We start from the raw sequence: 20,324 nt of genomic DNA, 5'->3' as shown, positions 1-20,324 counted from the left end.
CTTTGTGGAGGTAACAGGGAGAGTAGATGGTGATATTGCAGATATGGTTTATCTAGATTTTCAAAAGACCTTTGATTAGTGCCCATAATAGACTAATGACCAAGGCCAGAGAATGTGGAGTCAGGGGACAAGTGGCAGAATAGACTGCTAGCTAGTTTTAAGGCAGAAAGCAGAGAATGGAGAATAAAGATAGTTACTCAGAATGGCAGAAGGTGGGAAGTGGTGTTCCAAAAGGATAAATGCTGGAATCAGCATGTTCACACTTTCCATTAGTAAGTTGGACCCTGGAATCAAAACACAATTGCTAAATTTGCAGACGGCACCAAATTGTGGGGGACAATCAATACTGAGGAGGACTGAAACAAATTTGCTTTCTCTCATTAGCTATTATGCCTAGTCTTCATCCATAGTTATGCTTGGCAAGATACTAGGGTGGTTTGCAATTGCCTTCTGCAGGTGACAGTGCTCAGCACATGTCTGTCCAGGAATCTCTTCCACTCTTACCACCTGCCATCAGCGTGTGTTGGAAGGACTTGCAGATTGATACCCAACCTGTTTGGCTGAATTCCTCGGACATCAATTTCTGGAGTAGGATTTGAACCTGGAGCTTCTGGCTTCGAGGCAGGGATGCTACAACTACCCAACAAGACCTCCATGCAACAAATCACAGGAAGACATTAATAAATTTGCAGAATGGGCAAATAGTTGACAAACGAAGCTCAACATAGATAAATGTGATGTAGTGCACTTTGGAAGGAAGTTTAGGGAGGTCACTAATGACTTGAAAGGTCAAAGTCAAGGTGGGGTAGGGGAACGCAGATCTTTTTTTTTATTCTTTCATGGGATGCAACTGTCACAGGTAAGACCAGCATTTGTTGCCCATCCCTAATTGCCCTTGAGAAGATGGTGGTGAGCTGCCTTCTTGATCTGTTGCAGTCCAACAGGTTTGATTTCCTTCCCCAACGAACATTCGTGAACCAGATGGGTTTTTACAGAGATCAATGATAATTTCATAGTCACCATTACTGAGGCTAGCTTATTTGATTCCAGATTTATTAATTAATTGAATTCATTAACTAATCATAAATTCCACCAGCTGTCAGGGTGGGATTTGAACCTGTGCCCCTGGAGTGTTAGCCTGGGCCTCTGGTTTACAAGTCCAGAAACTACATTGTCACCTACCCTATGTCTCAGAGTGCAAATATCAATCACTAAAAATTGTGCCACAGGTTAATAAGGCCATGAGAAAAGCAAACCAAACACTAGGCTTTATTCCTGGAGGAATAGAACTGAAAAGTAGGGAAGTTATGCTAAACCTGTATTGAACTTTGGTTAGACCACACTGAGAGTTCTGGATGCAGTTCGGCTTCCCAATTATAAAAAGAATATAGAGACACCGGGGTGGGTGCAGAGAAGATTACAAGGATGATACCAGAAATGTGTGGTTATATGCCTCAGAAAAGGACAGACTGGCTGGGTCTCCTCTCTAGAGAAAAGAAGGCTGAGGGGCCAGCCTAATAGAGGTCTTTAAAGTTATGAAAGGTTTTGATAGAGTGGATACAGAGGGAAATTTTCCTCTTGTGTTGTAGAGCATAACTAGAGGCCATCAATGCAAGATAGTCACCAAGAAATTCAATAAGGAATTCAAAAAACCTTCTTGACTCAGAGTGGTGAGAATGTGGAACCCACCACCACAAGGAGTGGTTGAAGTGAATAGTATAGGTGCATCTAAAGGAAATTAGAAACACATTTGAAGGATAAGGGAATAGATGGTTACGATGGTAAATTTAGATCAGGAAAGCTGCAGGGAAGAGCATAAACTCGAGCCTACTTCTGTGCAAAATTTAAAAAAATAAAAGTTCACGTTAATAAACATTGCTGCCCTTGATTGTAGTATTTCTACTGAGACAGAACTAATTATATATCAACTAATTTTTGACTAATTATCTCCAATCAACTCAAATTAGTGATTATAGTGTCTAATTAGACTGGAATATTAATAATTATAGGTTTAATTATACAAGTTGAACTTTCTATACTTAGAATTCCAGTGCACTCTTGGGGTGGGGAGTTGGGAAGAAGGGGGGCAATTACGGAATTAGCAACTATTTGGAAATCAGTGGTGCATGATTAAATATGTTAAATCTCAGAATCCCTCTGAGATACCTGACTTACTCCCCCTTATCTTAAAGAAAGATTTTCTCTTGGCTTGTTTTATAAAGCACTGGTTAAATACTTGCCTTTCAATGGTTTTATTGGACATTGGTATCACTATTGGCATAGACTGAATTATCTGAAAACTATTTCAAAGGTAACATTATTTTTGTATTTACATAAAGAATAGTGAATGTCCTACATTACCCCTGTAAGTACATCAGTCTCAGATTGTTTGCTATTTTGTTGCTTGGAGCCAAGAAAACATTAAACACAGAATCATAGAATTGTACAGCACGAAAGGAGGCTATTTGGCCCAAAATGTTTCTGCCAGCTCTTTTAAAGAGCTAACCAATTAGCCGCACTCTTGTGCTCTTTTAAGATCGCCCTGCAATTTTTTTTTCCTTTTCACGGAAAGTTATTATTGAATCTGCTTCCAAACCTTTCAGGGAGTGCATTTCAGATCATAGCAATGCTCATACTATTAAGTTTCAAGTTGTTATCTCCATTTAGGGTACTATATTTTTTTGAGGAAGAGAGAATAATGCTCACAACAGTGATTTAGAGTGCAATATGGCAAGGTCTCACTTGAAATGTTAGACGGACATAACTAACTGTACATTGAATTAAGTCATTGCTCAACAAAGTGTATTGAGATGGCTCTAAGAAACACAATAAGGCATTATATAAATGTGAGTCTTTTTTTCATTTGAATTCCCCTGTACACTACCAATAATGTCAATTTTTACTTCAGATTTCCAGTCTTCTTCAGACTTCTTTTTCTATTTATCTTTTTCTATTTTTTGTGCAATGTTGCATTTTGGTGCCAGGTTTAAAAAAAAGAAACAAAAACAGAAAATGTTGGAAAAACTCAGCAGGTCTGGCAGCATCTGTGGAGACGGAAACAGAGTTAACGTTTCGAGTCCATTTGACCCTTCTTCAAAGTGAACAAAAAAGAGTTGGAAGAGAAACACAGGCTTCGAATGGGCTGGTCAGTTGTTATTAAATATTTATGAAGATATATTTTTTAAAAGATATAATGCCAAATGATAACCTCAGACTTTTAAAACCGTGCTCCCGAAATTCCAGTCTGGCATCTGAAACAGTTCTGTACATGTGAGAAGGCGAGAAAATGGGATGAAACCTGGTTCCACTGGAATTCCATCTTATTCAAAGGAAATTTTGGTGGGGTGGTGGTTGCAAATCTTCCACCTGCTTCCCTCACATCAAGGGGTTGTGGCTGGGAGAAATCTTTGCACCTCCTTGGGAAATTTTACTTAGTTCATCTCCTGAAGAGTCCAACAAAATCTTCATGCCCAGTAGTAAATTTGGAAGTTGCAGAATTGGACTGCTTTGTAATTGCAGATGCCCTCTCAGACCTTCCAAATTGTGCATAATGTACCACTCCAATTTTCCAGGCCACTGTCAGGGCAAGGACTAATACGCCTTTAAAGTTGTCACCCCAACTGTGATAATAACTGCATATAGTGTAGTAGCCAAGCATTTTATTACACTCTCTGCTGCCCTCTCTGTTGGGGATGTGTAAATAAAATTGTTCAATAATAGCTGCCTGCAGTTGAGCATGAGTGAGTCTTCCTGATTGCAACTATGATAACCCCATCCTCACAGTTTGGGTTGGGCTCTACAACTAGATCCATGAGTGACTAGTTGTATTCTGCTAAACTTTCACCAGTTAAGTGGGCTTTCCGAAATTTTGGGTCCTATGAATCTGGCTGAAAAGATTCCAACCCTAGTTAAAAGCTCATTGCAATAGAAAGCAGGAGATATAGGAAATAAACAGCAGGTCAGTCAGCAGCTATGAACAGAAGACAGGTTAACCTTTGGCGTCTACAATTCATGTATATTCACTGTAATATTGATATCTTCCAGGAGACATGCTTATAAACAGATGAAAGCTAAGGGGTTAAATTTCCCCATTTCCCAGAAGGAAAAAACAGTAAAAACTGGGAAATAAGAATACTGGTCCGAACTGGTCTTGTATACCTTAAAATGGAACACCAGTAAAAACTGAGAAAAAAGAGTACTGGTCTGAGCTGTTTTCTTCTGTTGGGTTCCCAACTGTCCACCTTAACTTCCCTGGAAGATCGATTGGGCCCCAGGGTACTGCATCCAGTTCTGGTCACCACACTTTAGGTGGGATGTGTGGGACCTTGAGAGGGCGCAGGGCACATAGAACCATAGAAAAGTTACAGCACAGAAGGAGGCCATTCAGTCCATCTTGTTCATGCCAGCCTGAGGACACCCAGGTGCCCTTTCTAATCCCACCTTCCTGCACCCGGCCCATAGCCCTGCAGCTTACAGCACTTAAGGTGCAGATCCAGGTACTTTTTAAAAGAGTTTAGAGTTTCTGCCTCTACCACCAACTTGGGCAGCGAATTCCAGACACCCACTACCCTCTGTGTAAAAAAAGTTCTTCATGTCCCCCCTACACCCTCTGCCACTTATCTTGAATCTATGTCCCCTGGTTCTAGAATTCTCCACCAAGGGAAACAATTTTATCCTGTCCACTCTATCTATTCCCCTCATAATTTTGTACACCTCAATCAAGTCACCTCTCAGCCTTCTTTGTTCTAAGGAAAATAACCCCAACCTATCCAATCTTTCCTCGTAGCTACACTTCTCTAACCCTGGCAACATTCTTGTTCCAGAATGGTTCCAGGATTGGGGTTTTTAGTTAGGTTGGAAAAGCTGGTGTTGTTTTCCTTGGAGAAAAGGAAATTCAGGGGAAATTTGATAGAGGTGTACAAATTTATGACACGTTTGGATAAGGTATACAAGGAAAAACTGTTACCATTAGCTGTTGCGTGGTACAAGGGATTTTGAGCAAGAGACATAGGGGGAATGTGAGGAAGAACTTTTGTACACAGCGAGTAGTAATGATCTGGAACTCACCGCCCAAGAGGCTGGTGGAAGCAGAGACAATCAATGATTTCAAAAGGAAATTGGATGGGCATGTGGAGACAATAAATTTGCAGGGCTATGGGGTAGGGCAGGAAAATGGGACTTAATTGTTCAATTGAGAATTACCATAGACTCAATGGGCTGATTGGCCTCCTTTTGTGATGTAAATGACTTTATGAGTCTATGACAGTAAGTTACAGGTTGAGACAACCCATATCGAAATTAATTGCATAAGTTCCTACAAGATGAATATGGCATATCTGCCCATCTCCCAAAACTTTAACAGCTGCCACTTTGCAAATTACATATACAGGTATCCTGACTAGAAAGGCTCCTTGCAGCCAGACTTCATGTTGCTGGAAATAACCAATTGTCAATTTCTGTCTGTTTTTCTTTTGGGAAAGGAAATAACTGGAAATATGGGTCACTTCCAGCTGCTTATTAAAAACCTCCAAATACTGAGGGTGCGAAGGTTGGGCCTAACACATACTTGTTGAATTGCCAAACTGAACACGAGGGAAATTCTTTAATTTAGGAATACTTGTGAATGGGACATGCTGTTCCTGCCTCAAGAACATAAATCAGATGTTTTATCTTTTCATTAAAAAAAACCACTAAACCACACACACCACTGCTGAATGATGCTCTTTTCAAATACCCATCATCTAGCTTAATGGAAAATGAGCTTTTCAACTCAGTCATATGGTAACCACAAGTAAACATCAAGAAGCCAGTAAATGTAGTTCTTTACTGTATTTCTGTGCACTCCAAAGGTGCCTCTTATAAATTAACCATTGCTTCTTTTATCCCACAGGCTGCTAAGCTGAATCATAACTTGCCCCCGCACTTTATGGTCACAAGGAAAAGGAACTGACCCACTAAGTGCTGCAGAAAATAAACTAATGGGAACCGATGTTTCTATTTGGAATGTTTTTCAGCATCGAATACAGTCCAGTCGGATTACCCACAATATGTAGCTTATTTCTAGGCTTGCGTAGTTAAATGTTTGCTGCATTACAGAAATGAGAAATAGTATTCTCTTCCTGATAGTCAGATTTTTTTTTGATGTTAACCATTAAAATATATCCCGCACCACCCTCGTAAGATCATAGGAAGCAGGAGCAGGCATAGGTCACAAGGTACCTTGAGCCTGCTCTGCCATTCAGTAAGACTATGGCTCTGATCTTCACCTCAACTGCTCTTTCCCACCTGTTCCCTCTAAGCCTCCGCTCCCCTATTGTTCAAAACTCTGTCTACCTCAGTCTTGAATATATTCAGCCTCCACAATTCTATCAAATAGAGAGTTCCAAAAATTCACAACCCTCTGAAAGAAGAAATTCCTCCTCATCTCTATTTTAAATGGAAGACCCCTTATTCTGAAACTATGCTCCCTAGCTCTAGATGACCCCATGAGGCGAAACATCAGGCGGAATTGTCCAAGATTTGCACTAGGTGTGGTAGCAAGCGGGTAAAACGATGTTTTACCCACTGGCTGCAATGGCAGCTTTTCATGCTATATCGTCCCAAACTCACTGCATTAACTATGCATTCCTGGGAAACATGCCGTTTCCATATCGGGTGGGCTCTTATTCGCCTGCCACATCATCACCTCGTTTCATCATGCCAGGTGCCATATTTAGAGTGCAGCCGCACACACCCCTCTCAGTGCTTCAAGCCCACGATTGCTGCACGGAAGACAGGTTGGCCCCGAAAGGCAAAAAGACTGCAGCCCCCGGTTTAGTGACGCATCCCTTAAGCACCTTTTGGATGCTGTGTAGGCCTGCCGTGATGCCCTCTAACCCCGCTCTGGTTGCAGGACGGGCTACTGCATCACTAATCCTGCATGGGAGGTGGTGGCAGCAATGGTCAGCACCAATGCTCTGCAAAAGAGGACAGCCATCCAGTGTCCCTACAAGATGAATGGTCTCATCCGTTCCACCAGGGTAACTCACTCCTCTCATCACTCTCAACTCACACACTCACAAACCCATCACACATCCACACAGAGACCTCACACCTCAAGGGACAACACCACTATCGCTCACACACACCCTCACATCTCCATCAGGCTCATACCCTCTTGAGCTCACGTTCTCATCCTGTCCATGGCTCCACTCACCACACAAACATTCCACACAGTGCCATGTGTCCTGCTCACACTCTCTCCATCTGTTTCCGTGTAGGAGAAGCTGGCTCACATCAGCAGGGAGAGGTCCCAGACCGGGTTCGAGTGGCCCACATTAGGTCCCTCACTCAATTTGAGGAGCATGTCATCGTGCTGACTGGTGAGGATGTGGACTCTGCCTGCAGTGACGGTGGGGTCGGTGGCAAACACCCACCTGAAGATACTGCACCACATCATCCCTCTCTCAACGCAACTGTGAGTGCTATCTCTCCTGCTTTTAACTCTGCTGCCATGTACTAATTAACTCTACTTTGGTTCTCTGATGAAGTGGTGCCCAAATATGTGTGTATGGAGGTCTCCATGTGCAGGATGGCGGACGCCATGGAGACCCTGATCCAGCAGAATGCCGAGATATGTGCAGACCTGCACTATATCGTGGGAGCCATGGGTGAGTTCCTTCAGTGGCAGCGCAAGAGGGAAAAGGGGCACCTCGACGTCCCTCCAGGTGCTCCTTCCCCTCAAGGAGTCAGGCCAAGGCCCCTGGCACATGAAGGAAGGAGGAGCGGCAGCTGGACACCCCTGGGTCATCCACTGAAGAATCTCAGAGGCTGTCCTCTTCCTCCGAGTTCCCTTTGCCTGTGATCCCCTCAGCCTCATCCTCTGTCACCGCAGAGGGAGCAGTTGGCCAACGAATGATTCTGGAGGGAAAAGTGTGTGTGTGTGTGTGTGTGTGTGGCAGGGCCTTTCGGAGCCTCGTGCAAGCACTCTCTCACACATGTGGATCCTTGACGCATCACACTCACCTCAATGTCCTGAGCATTTTGAATGCTGCCTGTGGGGGTTCACTTTCGGTTGTCCATCTGAGCTGACCTGCATCTCCACCCACCCACTGATCACTCTCCCATGCAGCACCTGATCTCGCCCACCACGACTGTCGTTTCACTTTCGATTTAGACAGCATGGTCTGGATTCAATCTCTCGTAAGCTCCCCCATCTTTTCCCCTTCCCCAGTCACCCATTTCCTTTCCCCCATCACAGTTGACTCCGCCCTGGCATCACCATCCATCTCCCCTCCGTGACCTACCAGCTCCAACCCTTTTCCTTCAGGGATGTCCAGGTGAATGTGCACATTTCCTTCCTTCTCGAAAATCCCATCCACATTCACCACCTCCTTCCCACCTCCAGGGTCTGCATCTGCCTCTGAGTCCCCACCAACCACCCTCACCATCCCTTCTACTGCTACCATCGAACCATTACCCTCCCACCCCACTGCCTCAGTCTTCCCTCATTCAATTTCATCATTCCCTCATACCATGCCTACCCTCAGTTCGCTCCCCAGGATGCAGTCATGGACCCATCAGACCCCTCCCTAGCACGTTCACGTGAACATCCCCCCTCCAGACCCCTTCCCTCCTAGAATTCCTTCCTCCACAGAACCCTTTCCCCCACTTAGTCCTCCCACCCCGCCGGACTACCCCCCACTTAGTCCCTCACCCTTCTGACTCCCAAAGACACCCTTAATTCTTCCACCACCCTTAGTCCTTACCCCATCCCGACTCCTTCCTCCAGCCTCATTTCTACCTCCAACCTTACTCCTTCCCCCTTCCTGAATCCCTCAGACACCCTCACTTATTCCTCCAGCCTTACTCCTTCCCCCTTCCCGACTCCTTTTTCCACCCTTACTTCTTCCTCCACTCTTCCTCCCTTTCCTCTCCGCACTCCTTCCTCCCCCGGACTCCCTCCCCTCTCCGCACTCCTTCCTCCCCCGGACTCCCTCCCCTCTCCGCACTCCTTCCTCCCCCGGACTCCCTCCCCTCTCCGCACTCCTTCCTCCCCCGGACTCCCTCCCCTCTCCACACTCCTTCCTCCTCCTGGACTCCGTCTCCTCTCCGCACTCCTTCCTCCCCCTGGACTCCCTCCCCTCTCAGCCCTCCTTTCTCCCCCAGACTCCCTCCCCTCTCCGCACTCCTTCCTCCCCCTGGACTCCCTCCCCTCTCAGGATTCCTTCCTTCCACTGGACTCCCTCCAGTCTCTGCACTCCTTTCCTCCTCTGAACTTCTCCCCTTACACCTTCCACCTCCCCTTACACCTACCTCCCCAGTTGCCATCTTCTCCCCCATTATCATCCTCCCCGTACTCCCTCCCCTCATCCCAACCTCACCTCTACACCTTCATTCCCACTAACCTCACCCCCGACACTTTCATTCCTCCCTCCCAACCTTACCCCTATTTACCTTACCCCGGTCGATCCTAGGACTTCCCCTCCCACCCCCTCGACCATCATCCATTATGAGCATCAACGATGCCTATCCAAATTCCATGATCTGCTTCGCATTGGAGCCATGTCCTTGAGAATCCACCCACGGACTTTCCTCCAGTATGCTGTTGCTGTCGGGCTCCAGCGTCTTCTGCTCCTCGGGTGTCCGCGATGTGAGCAAGGCCCTGGCGGGTAAGTCTTGACTTCTGCACTTTACAGTTGTCAAGACGTGTTCTGCACCGGCATGTTTTTTCATCAGCATGGACGGACAATCCAGAGGGGAGGTGAGGGGATGATTCTGGCGGGCTGGCCTTATAATGATATGCTTTATGTATTACAATGAGGTTCCCGAAGTCCAATGGTGGGGAACACAGCCCGCCATCGACAGGCTGAACAGACGATCGCAAACTGGGTTCATGAAATCGTGAAACCGATTCTTGGCCTTCTCGCCATATTGTCCGTTCACACCACTGAACACGCCCACGCCAGCGGGCACAGACAATTCAGCCCATCCTCTCAGCACCTACCCTGTCAAGCTCCCTCAGAATCTAATGTGTTTCATTAAGATCACCTTCCATTCTTCTAAACTCCAATGACTATAGGCCCAACCTGCTCAACCTTTCCTCTTAAGACAACGCCTTCATCCCAGGAATCAACCTACTGAACTTTCTCTGAACTGCTTCCAATGGAAGTAGATCCCTCCTTAAGTAAGGAGACCAACATTGTACAGGGTACTCTAGGTGTACTTTCACCAATACCCTGTACAGTTGTAGCAAAACTTCCTTATTATTATATTCCATCCTATTTTGCAATAAAGGCTAACATTCCATTTGCCCTTCTAATTATTTGCTGTACCTGTATGCTAACTTTTTGTGTTTCCTGTACAAGGACACCCAGATCCCTCTGTACCACAGCATTCTGGAATTTCTCTCCATTTAAATAATATTTTGCATTTCTATCCTACCTACCAAAGTGGACAACCTCACATTTTCCCAGACAATACTCCATCTGCCAATTTTTTGCCCACTCACTTAGCTTTATATTCCTTTGAAGACCCTTTGTGTCCTCCTCACAACTTGCTTTCCTACCTATCTTTGTATCATCAGCAAATTTAGCTACAATGCACTTTGTTCCTTCACCCATGTCATTAATATAGATCATAAATAGTTAAGGCCCTAGCAGTGATCCCTGTGGCACTTCACTAGTTCAAGTTTGAACGCTTGAAATTTATGCAGAATCTGTTTTCTGTTAGTTAGCCAATCCTCCATCCACGTTAATACATAACCCTCAACACCATGAGCTCTTATCTTGTGCAGTAATCTTTTATATGGCATCTTATCAAATGCCTTTTGGAAATCCAAATACGTTACATCTCCTGGTTCCCCTTTATCCACCTGCTCATTACTTCCTCAAAAGAGTCTAATAAATTTGTCAATTTCTAACCCACCACCCCACCCCACAGAAAAATGTTCACAAAGATGTCATTGCTTCTTTGCGATCTCTGATTAATACAAATCTACCTGAAAGACCTGGAGTAGGGTTCAACTGTATTTTAGTTAAGAAATATGATCAAGTAAATATCAATATTGCTTATATTTCTCAGTCACTAGCTTGCCGAGAATGTGGTTTGGAAATCCTGGAAGTGCAGGATCTTGGTTTTCCTATTTTACTCTTATACTGGTATCTCCTTAATGGGTGAAAAAGGCATATGGGACACTTGCCTTTATCAAGCGAGGCATAGATTACAAAATTAGAGAGGTCATATTGGAGCTGTATAGAACCTTAGTGAGGCCACAGCTGGAATACTATGTGCAGTTCTGGTCGTCACATTATAGGCAGGATGTGGTTGCACTGGAGGGGGTGCAGAGGAGATTCACCAGGATGTTGCCTGGGATGAAACATTTAAGTTATGAAGAGAGGTTGGATAGACTTGGGTTGTTTTCGTTGGAGCAGAGAAGACTGAGGGGCGACCTGATTGAGGTGTACAAGATTATGAGGGGCATGGACAGGGTGGATAGGGAGCAGCTGTTCCCCTTAGTTGAAGGGTCAGTCACGAGGGGACATAAGTTCAAGATGAGGGGCAGGAGGTTTAGGGGGGATGTGAAGAAAAACATTTTTACCCAGAGGGTGGTGACGGTCTGGAATGCACTGCCTGGGAGGGTGGTGGAGGCGGGTTGCCTCACATCCTTTAAAAAGTACCTGGATGAGCACTTTGCACATCATAACATTCAAGGCTATGGGCCAAGTGCTGGTAAATGAGATCAGGTGTTTCTCATGTGTCGGTGCAGACTCGATGGGACGAAGGGCCTCTTCTGCACTCTGTGATCAAAGTCATACACATTATTCTTCTCTCCTCTGCTGAAAACACTGGGGTATGCTTGCATGTTTTTCACTGAGTACTAGCAGGATTCCTGAATATTTCCAGAGTGGGTATTCCTCATGCTCAAGTGTCAACTATGAAGTGTATTAATAACCAAAGCCTGGAAAACATGCAAGGGCTAACTTAATATTCCCAGTGGGGGCTACAATGTTATCTTAATCTCTTAACTCAGTCCCGTCAAATGTAACTCTCCAACTCAGAGCATACAATCACAGATTTAACCATATAGATACCAAAATAGTCTCTAATTATTAATCTGTAGTACATAATTATTAAATGTGAATGCTTTGCTAGATAGATTGTCAATAACAGATTCAAATCCAAAAAAAATAATTGATCAAAATTCTTCCTAGAGAGTTATGCCATGAAGGTCAAACACTTTCCTTTTCCAGATAGGGCCTCTAATATTCTGTAACCCTACTCACTTCTATCAGATAAAAGGTATTGCTATGGGAATCCACATGGGGTCCAGTTATTTCTGTCTTTTTTGTAGGATATGTAGAACACTGTTCCAATTTTCCCAGGCCCTGAAATGACCTCTTCCCCTATTACATTTGATGACTATGTTGGTGCTGCTTCCTGTGCTTAATCCAAATTGAAAAATCACCCAAGGTTCCCATTTCAACTCACACCTCATCTTTAGATCTCTGACTCTTTACTTCCTTTTCTGAACTTACGCTTCACCATTTCTGGAAATGGGCTTTTGACAGTCATTTACTATAAGCTCGTTTCTTTCTCCCAGGCCAGAATTTTTCACTGAGCAGGCTAGGACGTGCCATTATCGCGCAGTCGCGCGCTATTTCAGTCGGGGGTACACGCTAAACTCGGAAGTGTGCCCTCCAACAATTAAGAGAGCTATTAAGCCCATTAACGGTGCAATTAACTGGGATTTTTCGCTGCCCATCCAACATTATGGTTGGTGGGCAGGCAAATCGGCCAAGCGGCCTTTGCGTTTTTCAGGAAACCTCATCCAAGGGCAGGATGAGGCTTCTGTTATTAAATAAAATTAAAATAAAAACCTATGCACAGAATTTTTATAATGTCTATGCTCAAGTGACTGCTTGTGTCGCGTGGACATATTTTTCTGATTTAAAAATCTTTATTTGATATATTTGAAGTCTTCAGCTCCCTGAGGCAGCTCTCTGCCTTCGGGGAGCTTCCTGTGAGCGCTCCCCCGCATCCATGCTGACTTCAGTGCACGCTATCCTCCTGCGCCCCCAACCCAGGCAGCGATTATCATTTCAGCACGCTCTTCACATTGGCTTGCCGTTAATTGGCCAGCCAGCATGAAATCGCGGTCAGGAGCCGATCGGGGTCGGCAGTCTGTTCCCTGGCCACTACCGGGGCTGCTGATCGTGCCCGCACGCCCACCTAAAAATCCTGCCTCCAGTTTCAGAGTATCTAATTATACCTCTTCTGATGATCCGCTTTCTCCACTTGAGCTTCTCAAATGGCCTTCTGTAACCTCGACTAAATTATCATTCATCTGTAGTCATGAGGGCTTTGACATATCTGTCTCATTTTCCACGACTACACCCTTTTTTTCACCTTGCATTCTCCACGTCAACTGCATGATCCCTTCACCAAGCAGATTTTGCCTCTGCTTTCCAGAGACTATTTTGCCTGGAATATCCTTATTTATTCTTCCATCGCCCTGACTTTCAGATGCCCTTGCCATTAGAACTTTTCTCTACACCCAAAACTGTTGTCACCTTACCTTTTCCTTGGCTAACATCCAAGAATCCAAGCATTTCTTCCACTAGTCAACAATTTACATGTAAATCTTCTAATCTAGTATACTGTCTTTACTGCTCATGATACGATCCCCTTTACACCAGGAGATCCAGTGCAGATTGGATAATCGCTTTGCCAGACTTCTTTCAGTCTACAAAGAGTAATCGTAACTTTTTTGTGTCTCATTATTTCAATTCAAAATGACTAAATCATAAGGGGTCTGTACAGCATCGAATCTGTAATAGCTGAAAAATAAGACTGTACCTTCTGCCTGAATAGCCATTTTTTAAGGGGAAAGTGCAGGGCCACAGACTCCAAACTGAGTTCCCAAGCCTTCGGTTAGACTCAGTGCAAGGTGGGCAGAAATATACCTGGTCAGAACTTGTGCATACCTCACTAATAGGAGACGAGGCAGTGTCCACCTGCTGGTTAGGCAGGAATTGAGCCATGACCCCCAAAGAGGTGTTATATTTTTAAAATTCAGTCAGTCCCTTTACCAAGAGAACTGTAGTAAGTACTGTAAAGTTGATCCAAGGAAGGTTGTGTGGAGGGGTGAAAAAGACTAGCATCTACACTAAACATGGACACCTCTACTCTCCCCAGAACTCCAAATTATGCAGCTTACTGGGCACTTAAGTGCATTCCTAGTTGCCCGGGAGAATTAAAGAACCTGCCCTGGTCCGAGAAAGTCAATGGCACGGGTGCCTAGCAGGTACATCTGACCTTTGTAGATCAGGGGCCGTAGTATTCAGCAATTTGAAACCTCAACAATCTTAACATCCCCCCTCCAGCATGTTTCATCATTCACTTTCTACTTCTTGCCTTTTCATCACCTTGCTCAACTATTTATACATTCTTTTTCACACCATTTTTCATTGTTTTTGTATAACATTCAGCTGTTTTTCACCTTTCTAGCTTTAATTTTTTTTTTCACGGTCTACAAAACTCATCCCACTCCCAAGCTGACAGTGGCAGGTTCTCCCAATTCCTATCTTTTACCGGTCGTTCTCCCCATTGCCTCCTTCGCTGTTTTAGTTCCTTAACTGGGTTCTTATTTCAGATTTCTAGTATTTGCAGATTGTTTTTATTCAATTGCACCTAAAGAAATGCTCTGAAATTAATTTCCCTCTAGCAAATCATTGCTCACACTACAAAGCTTGGTGGGAATGCAAGCTGTGAGGGTGACACAGAGGCTGCAGGAAGACAAGTGAGTGGGCAGCAATGTGGCAGATGGGAGTATAATTTGGGGAAGTGTGAGGTTATTCGCTTTGGTAGGAAAAATAGAAAAACAGAATATTTCTTAAAAGACATGAAACTTGTAAATGTTGATGTTCAGAGTGGCTTGGGTGCACTCATTCAAGGAACGCCGAAAATAACATACAGGTACAGAAAGCAATTAGTGAGGCAAAAGTCATGTTGGCCTTTATTGTAAGGGAATTGGAGTACAAGAAAAAGGAAGTACTGCTACAATTGTACAGGGCTTTGGTTAGCCCCCACCTGGGGCAGAACATTACGTTCTGTGGGCAAGCGCATGCCCAACCTGAACGAGCGTAAAATCTGAAGAGCATCCCGATGTCATCGCGCAATATTTCGAGAGAATTAAGCGGAAAATTAAGCCCATTAATGGTGCAATTGTCAGCGATTTTTCGTGGCCCGTCCAAACTTATGGTTGGCCAACGGACGATTCGACCAGACAGACTTTCCATTTTTAATGAAACCTCATCCAAGGACGGGATGAAGTCTCTGTTAGGAAATGAAATAAAAAGAAATATCTGAGGACAGCATTTTTAATAAGGTATGCTTCCAGGTGCTTGATTGTGCTGCACGAACGCTTTTTGCAGCTTTTTTGTGCTTTATTTCATCATTTGCAGCTCTGCAGCTCCCTGAGACGTCTGTCTGCCTTTTCTCCAAGGAAAAGAGTCCCGACTTCTCCAATCTATCTTCATAACTGAAGTTTCTTATCCCTGGAATCATTCTGTAAATCTCTTTTGCACTCTCTCCAATGCCATCACATCCTTTATAGAATGCAGTGTCCAGAACTGTACGTAGTACTCCAGCTAAGGTCTAAAGAGTGTCTTATACAATCTCAACATAACCTCCTTGCTCTTGAACTCAATGCCTCTAGTAATAAAGCCTAGGATCCTATATGCTTTATTAACTGCTCTCTCGACCTGTCCTGCTACCTTTAATGACTTATGCATATATAGCCCAGGTCCCTCTCCTCCTGCACCCCTTTTAGAGTTGTATTCTTTATTTTATAATCTCTCTCCATGATCTTCCTCCCAAAATGTATCAACTCAATTTCTCCACAATTAACTGCATCTGTCACGTATCCACCAACTTGTCAATATCCTTTTGAAGTTCTACACTGTCTCCTTAAAGAAGCTGAATAAATTATGCCTATGCTCTCTGGAGTTTAGAAGAATAAAAGGTCATTGAAACATACAGGATTCTTGGGGGGCTTCATAGGATAGACATTGAGAGGTTGTTTCCCCTGGTTGGGGTATCTTTAACACGGAAGTACAGTCTCAGGATAAGGGTGAACCATGTAGGACTGAAATGAGGAGAAATTTCTTCACTCAAAAGGTTGTGAAGCTTTGGAATTCTCTAGCCAGAGTGCTGTGGATGCTACATCGTTGAATATTAAGGCTGAGATAGAGAGATTTTTGGTTTCTCCAGGAACCAAGGGATATGGGGAGCAGGTGGGAAAAAGGAGTTAAGGCAGATGATCAACCATGATCGTATTGAATGGCGGAGCTGAGGTTATATGGTCTGCTATTCCCTCTATTTCTTGTGTTTTTATGGTAACGTCCCTTTCCGAGTTTCAAGTATAGATCCCCTAGTTATCAATAAGCATGCTAAGGGGAATGTACAGATACAGGGCCACACAGGACCCTTTTTGTCCAGGACTGAACTGTGATTAAAGGGAGATGAGCATCTTTTAGAACAGAGTTTAATGGAAAATAGATTACACCAGTAAGATTAGAGTAGACATTAAAGGTTCTTAATTGTATGATACTTAAAAAAGCATCTCTAAAAATGTAAGACACTTTAGAAACTCATCAATAGAAGCAAAAAATTATGATGCATGCCTGTTACAGTTTATTTCAATTTGTTCATTTTTCTGGCTGATTCTGCTTCAGCTTGTAGTGAACTTCTGGTAGATTCCTCAAACGTTCAGCAGCCTGCAGGTTAAAGGATGATTTAGTCACAGCAAGTAATAATTAATTAATCTATTGTGTCAGTTCAAAGTGCAATTTAGGGACTGACAGGAGATTATGAACATAATACTGCTGCAAAGTCTTTCTACCACCTGCTCCAGTAACACCTGTCAGGTGTAGATTATGCTCAGCCAAGTAACTTGTGAGTCTAATGTGGTAACATTTCAAATCTATGGTTGATCTGCTCAGCCTTTCATCTATCCAGGTGTCTCCATGTGGATGAGATACGTACTACACAGGTCAGGATGTATAGCAGAAGCTAGAGACTGCATGTAGTGTTTGCTGCATTATTACAGTATCTGCTTTAAAGTTTCCTAACTGGAGCAATGAAAATGGAGAGCAGCATCACACACAATTGTGTAATTTCTAAGCTGCCTCCACTGATTCCACTAGTTACCCTTCCTAGTTTGGTACTATCTATAATCGCTTTGCACAGTTTGAGTCCAAGTCGCTGATGAAAATTAGAAACAGGAGTGGACCCAGAACTGACCTTTGGGTTTACCACTTTACTTTTCCCCTTCTTATTACAACTCCTGTAACAAGAATTTTTAGCTTTCACCCCCTCAGTCAACTCATTATTGACATCCCTGACTGTCCACTGATTTAAGTTTAACCAACAAACTGTTGTTTAGAATGTTGTCAAATGCGCTTTGGAAGTCGGGGTGCAATATGCTGTCTGGCTTCTTACCTGTAGCATTGCAGAAGGCAAGGAAATAGATCAGGTAGAATCTTCCTCTTCCAAATCCCTGTTTACTCCCGACAATCAATTTCATTATTTTACATGGCATTGACATAGGGTTAATGGGTCTGTGGTTGCCCATGTCTATGGCTAGGATCTTTAGGTCGGTGAGCGGGAGGGTGGGGCCCGCTCGGTGACGCGTAAAATGACGCGGGATGATGTTAGGCGGAACTCCCGACGTCACCCCGCCTCATTTCAATTTTCAGGTCGGTGGGGGCGCAGCCAAATCAGCTGTGCACCCACCAACCTGTCAACGGCCTATTGAGGCCATTTAAAAAGTAATTGACATAATTAATGGACCTTTCCATCCAACCTTAGGGTTGGCGGGCAAGCCGGGAGCCCTGGCGAGCTTCAGAAAAAGCATGAAACCTCATCCACGGGCGGGATGAGGTTTCATGAGGGTTTTAAAAAATTTAATAAATGTTTGATTTAAAGTGATGGACATGTCCTAACTCATGTGACAGTGTCACAGGAGGGGACATGTCAGGGAAATTTTGTTTGTGCACCTTTACCGTTTTTGAATTTGGCGCCGATCTCCCTGAACGCACTCACGGCTGAGGGAATTCGCACCCCCCCCCCCCCCCCCCCACCCCCGCACATGGAGCGCATAGCACTTCCTGGCGGACATCACGCAGGGTGGGCCTTAATTGGCCCGGCCACATAAAATGGCGACGCGCCCCCAATCGGGGGTGCCGATCGGAGGTGCGCCTGGCCATGCCACTCCTGCGGGGGGGAAATTCTTCCCTATGTTTCCAATCTACTGGTACTTTCCTAGTGTCTAATTAACTCCTTCATGAGTGCCACACAAAATCTCCTCCCTCATTCTTCTCAGCACTCAGGGATAAATACCACCCCTGGATTATACTGGCTTTGAGCCCTTTTAATTTGTCTACGATCCTCATCTAATTTATATCAATTTTACCTACTCTAATTTTAAACTTTTTTAAAAATTCATTTATGGGATACGGAGTTTCCTAGGAAGGCCAAAATTTCTTGCCCTCCTGTGCTGATGAGCCACTTTCTTGAAGTGCTGCAGTCACATGGTGTAGGTATCCCTGCAGTATTGTTAGGTAGGGAGTTCTGGCATTTTGACCCAGTGATGAAGGAGAATAATGTATTTTCAAGTCAGTGGAGAGTGGGACCCTGGGACAGGCAGTCAGCAGCATCTAGAGGAGAGTGCGAGAGGAGGACCCTGGGACAGACAGTCAGCAGCAACTAGAGGATCTAGTCCAACTAAAGGATCTAGCATCTAGTCTATACACAAGTAGGAGTAAGGGTAAAATAAAAGCAAGAGTCCATATTCTATTTAGTTAAGATATGTCTGGGGAGCTCAGTCCTGTGATTTGCACATCCCACGCTATGTGGGAAATCCTAGACACTCCTGCCGGTCTGGATGACCATGTGTGCAGGAGGTCCCTCCGACTGGAGCAACTCAAGCTCCGGGTCTTGGAGCTTGAGCGGCAGCTGGGGGCACTTCAGTGCATTCACAAGGCTGAGAGGTTCGTGGATAGCACATTTCAGGTGTGGTCACCCCACAGCTTAAGGAAGTGCAAGCAGAGAGGGAATGGGTGACCACCAGACAGAAGAAAGGGACCAGGCAGGTAGTGAGGGAATCCCCCGAGTGCATCTTGCTCGCAAACCATTTTTCGGCCTTGGAAAACGGTGAGAGTGACGGTTCCCTCCATGGAAGCCAACCAGAGTAAAGGCCATGGCACTGTGGGTGGTCCAGCTGCTCAGGGCAGGAGGAAGAAGTGTGGAAGGGGATTTGTTAGTGAGGGGAGTAGACAGGCGCTTCTGCTGCCTTAGACCTGACTCCAGGATAATATGTTGCCTCCCAGGTGCCAGGGTCAAGGATGTTATGGAATGGCTGCAGGACTTGAAGGGGGAGAGTGAACAGCCAGAGGTCGTGGTCCATGTTGGGACCAATGATATAGGAAGAAAGAGAAATGAGGTCCTGCAAGCAGACTTGAGGGAGTTAGGTAGGAAATTTGAAAAGCAGGACTTGAAAGGTAGTAATCTCCGGATTACTCCAGGTGCCACGCAGTAGTGAATATAGGAACATAAGGATAGAGCAGATGAATGCGTTGCTGGAGAGATGGTGCAGGAGGGAGGGCTTTAGATTCCTGGGGCATTGGGACCGTTTCTGGGGGAGGTGGGATCTGTACAAGTTAGAAAAGTTACATCTGAACAGGAACAGGACCAACATCCCTGCGGGGAGGTTTGCCAATGCTGCAGCAGATCTAAACTAAATTGGCAGGGGGATCGGATGCTGAAAAGTAGTTCAAAGGGGAGAGAAACTGAGAAGGAATTAGAAGTTAAAACGCTAGTAAGTGAGTCTGGAAGGCAGAGGGAATATAGGCTAGAAAAGAAGGAAGCGAGTTTAGCAAGGCTAAACGGAATATATGTTAATGCAAGTAGCCTGAGGAATAAGATAGATGAGCTGAGAGCACAGATAGGCACGTGGGAGTATTATATCATAGCTATGACCGAGACTTGGTTAAAAGGGCAGGATTGGCAGCTCAACATTCCTGTTTATAGGTTATTCAGACGACATAGAGAGGGGGATAGAAGAGAAAGGGAGGCTTGCAATATTGATCAAGGAATCAATTATAGCAGTGAGGAGGGCTGATATCTTGGAAGGATCATCAAAATGAAGCCATATGGGTAGAAGTAAAAGAGGCAAACATGCTGTTGGGTGCGTGCTATAGACCCCCAAACAGTCAGGGGAGGATCAAATATGTAATCAAATTTCAGAGAAGTGTAAGAATAATAGGGCAGTAATAGTAGGGGAT

The 20,324-nt window shown here is 44.6% G+C and overlaps 1 protein-coding gene across 3 annotated transcripts in view; it reads right to left on the bottom strand.

The window, feature by feature from the left end:
- Positions 1–16,562: 16,562 nt before the first annotated feature.
- galt (galactose-1-phosphate uridylyltransferase) overlaps positions 16,563–20,324 on the bottom strand; it is a 78,574-nt gene continuing 74,812 nt past the window's right edge. For all 3 annotated transcript variants that reach the window (XM_078551551.1, XM_078551559.1, XM_078551568.1), the window contains one exon: positions 16,563–16,757. In XM_078551551.1, the coding sequence (XP_078407677.1) occupies positions 16,689–16,757 (69 nt within the window). In that variant the 3' untranslated portion in view covers positions 16,563–16,688. The remainder of the gene's footprint in view (positions 16,758–20,324) is intronic.

The sequence above is a fragment of the Cetorhinus maximus genome, chromosome 1 (genome assembly GCF_964194155.1).
Source record: "Cetorhinus maximus chromosome 1, sCetMax3.hap1.1, whole genome shotgun sequence".
NCBI lineage: Eukaryota > Metazoa > Chordata > Chondrichthyes > Lamniformes > Cetorhinidae > Cetorhinus > Cetorhinus maximus.
The sequence above is the reverse complement of the archived record's forward strand: the minus strand, read 5'-3'. Positions and strand labels throughout refer to the sequence as shown.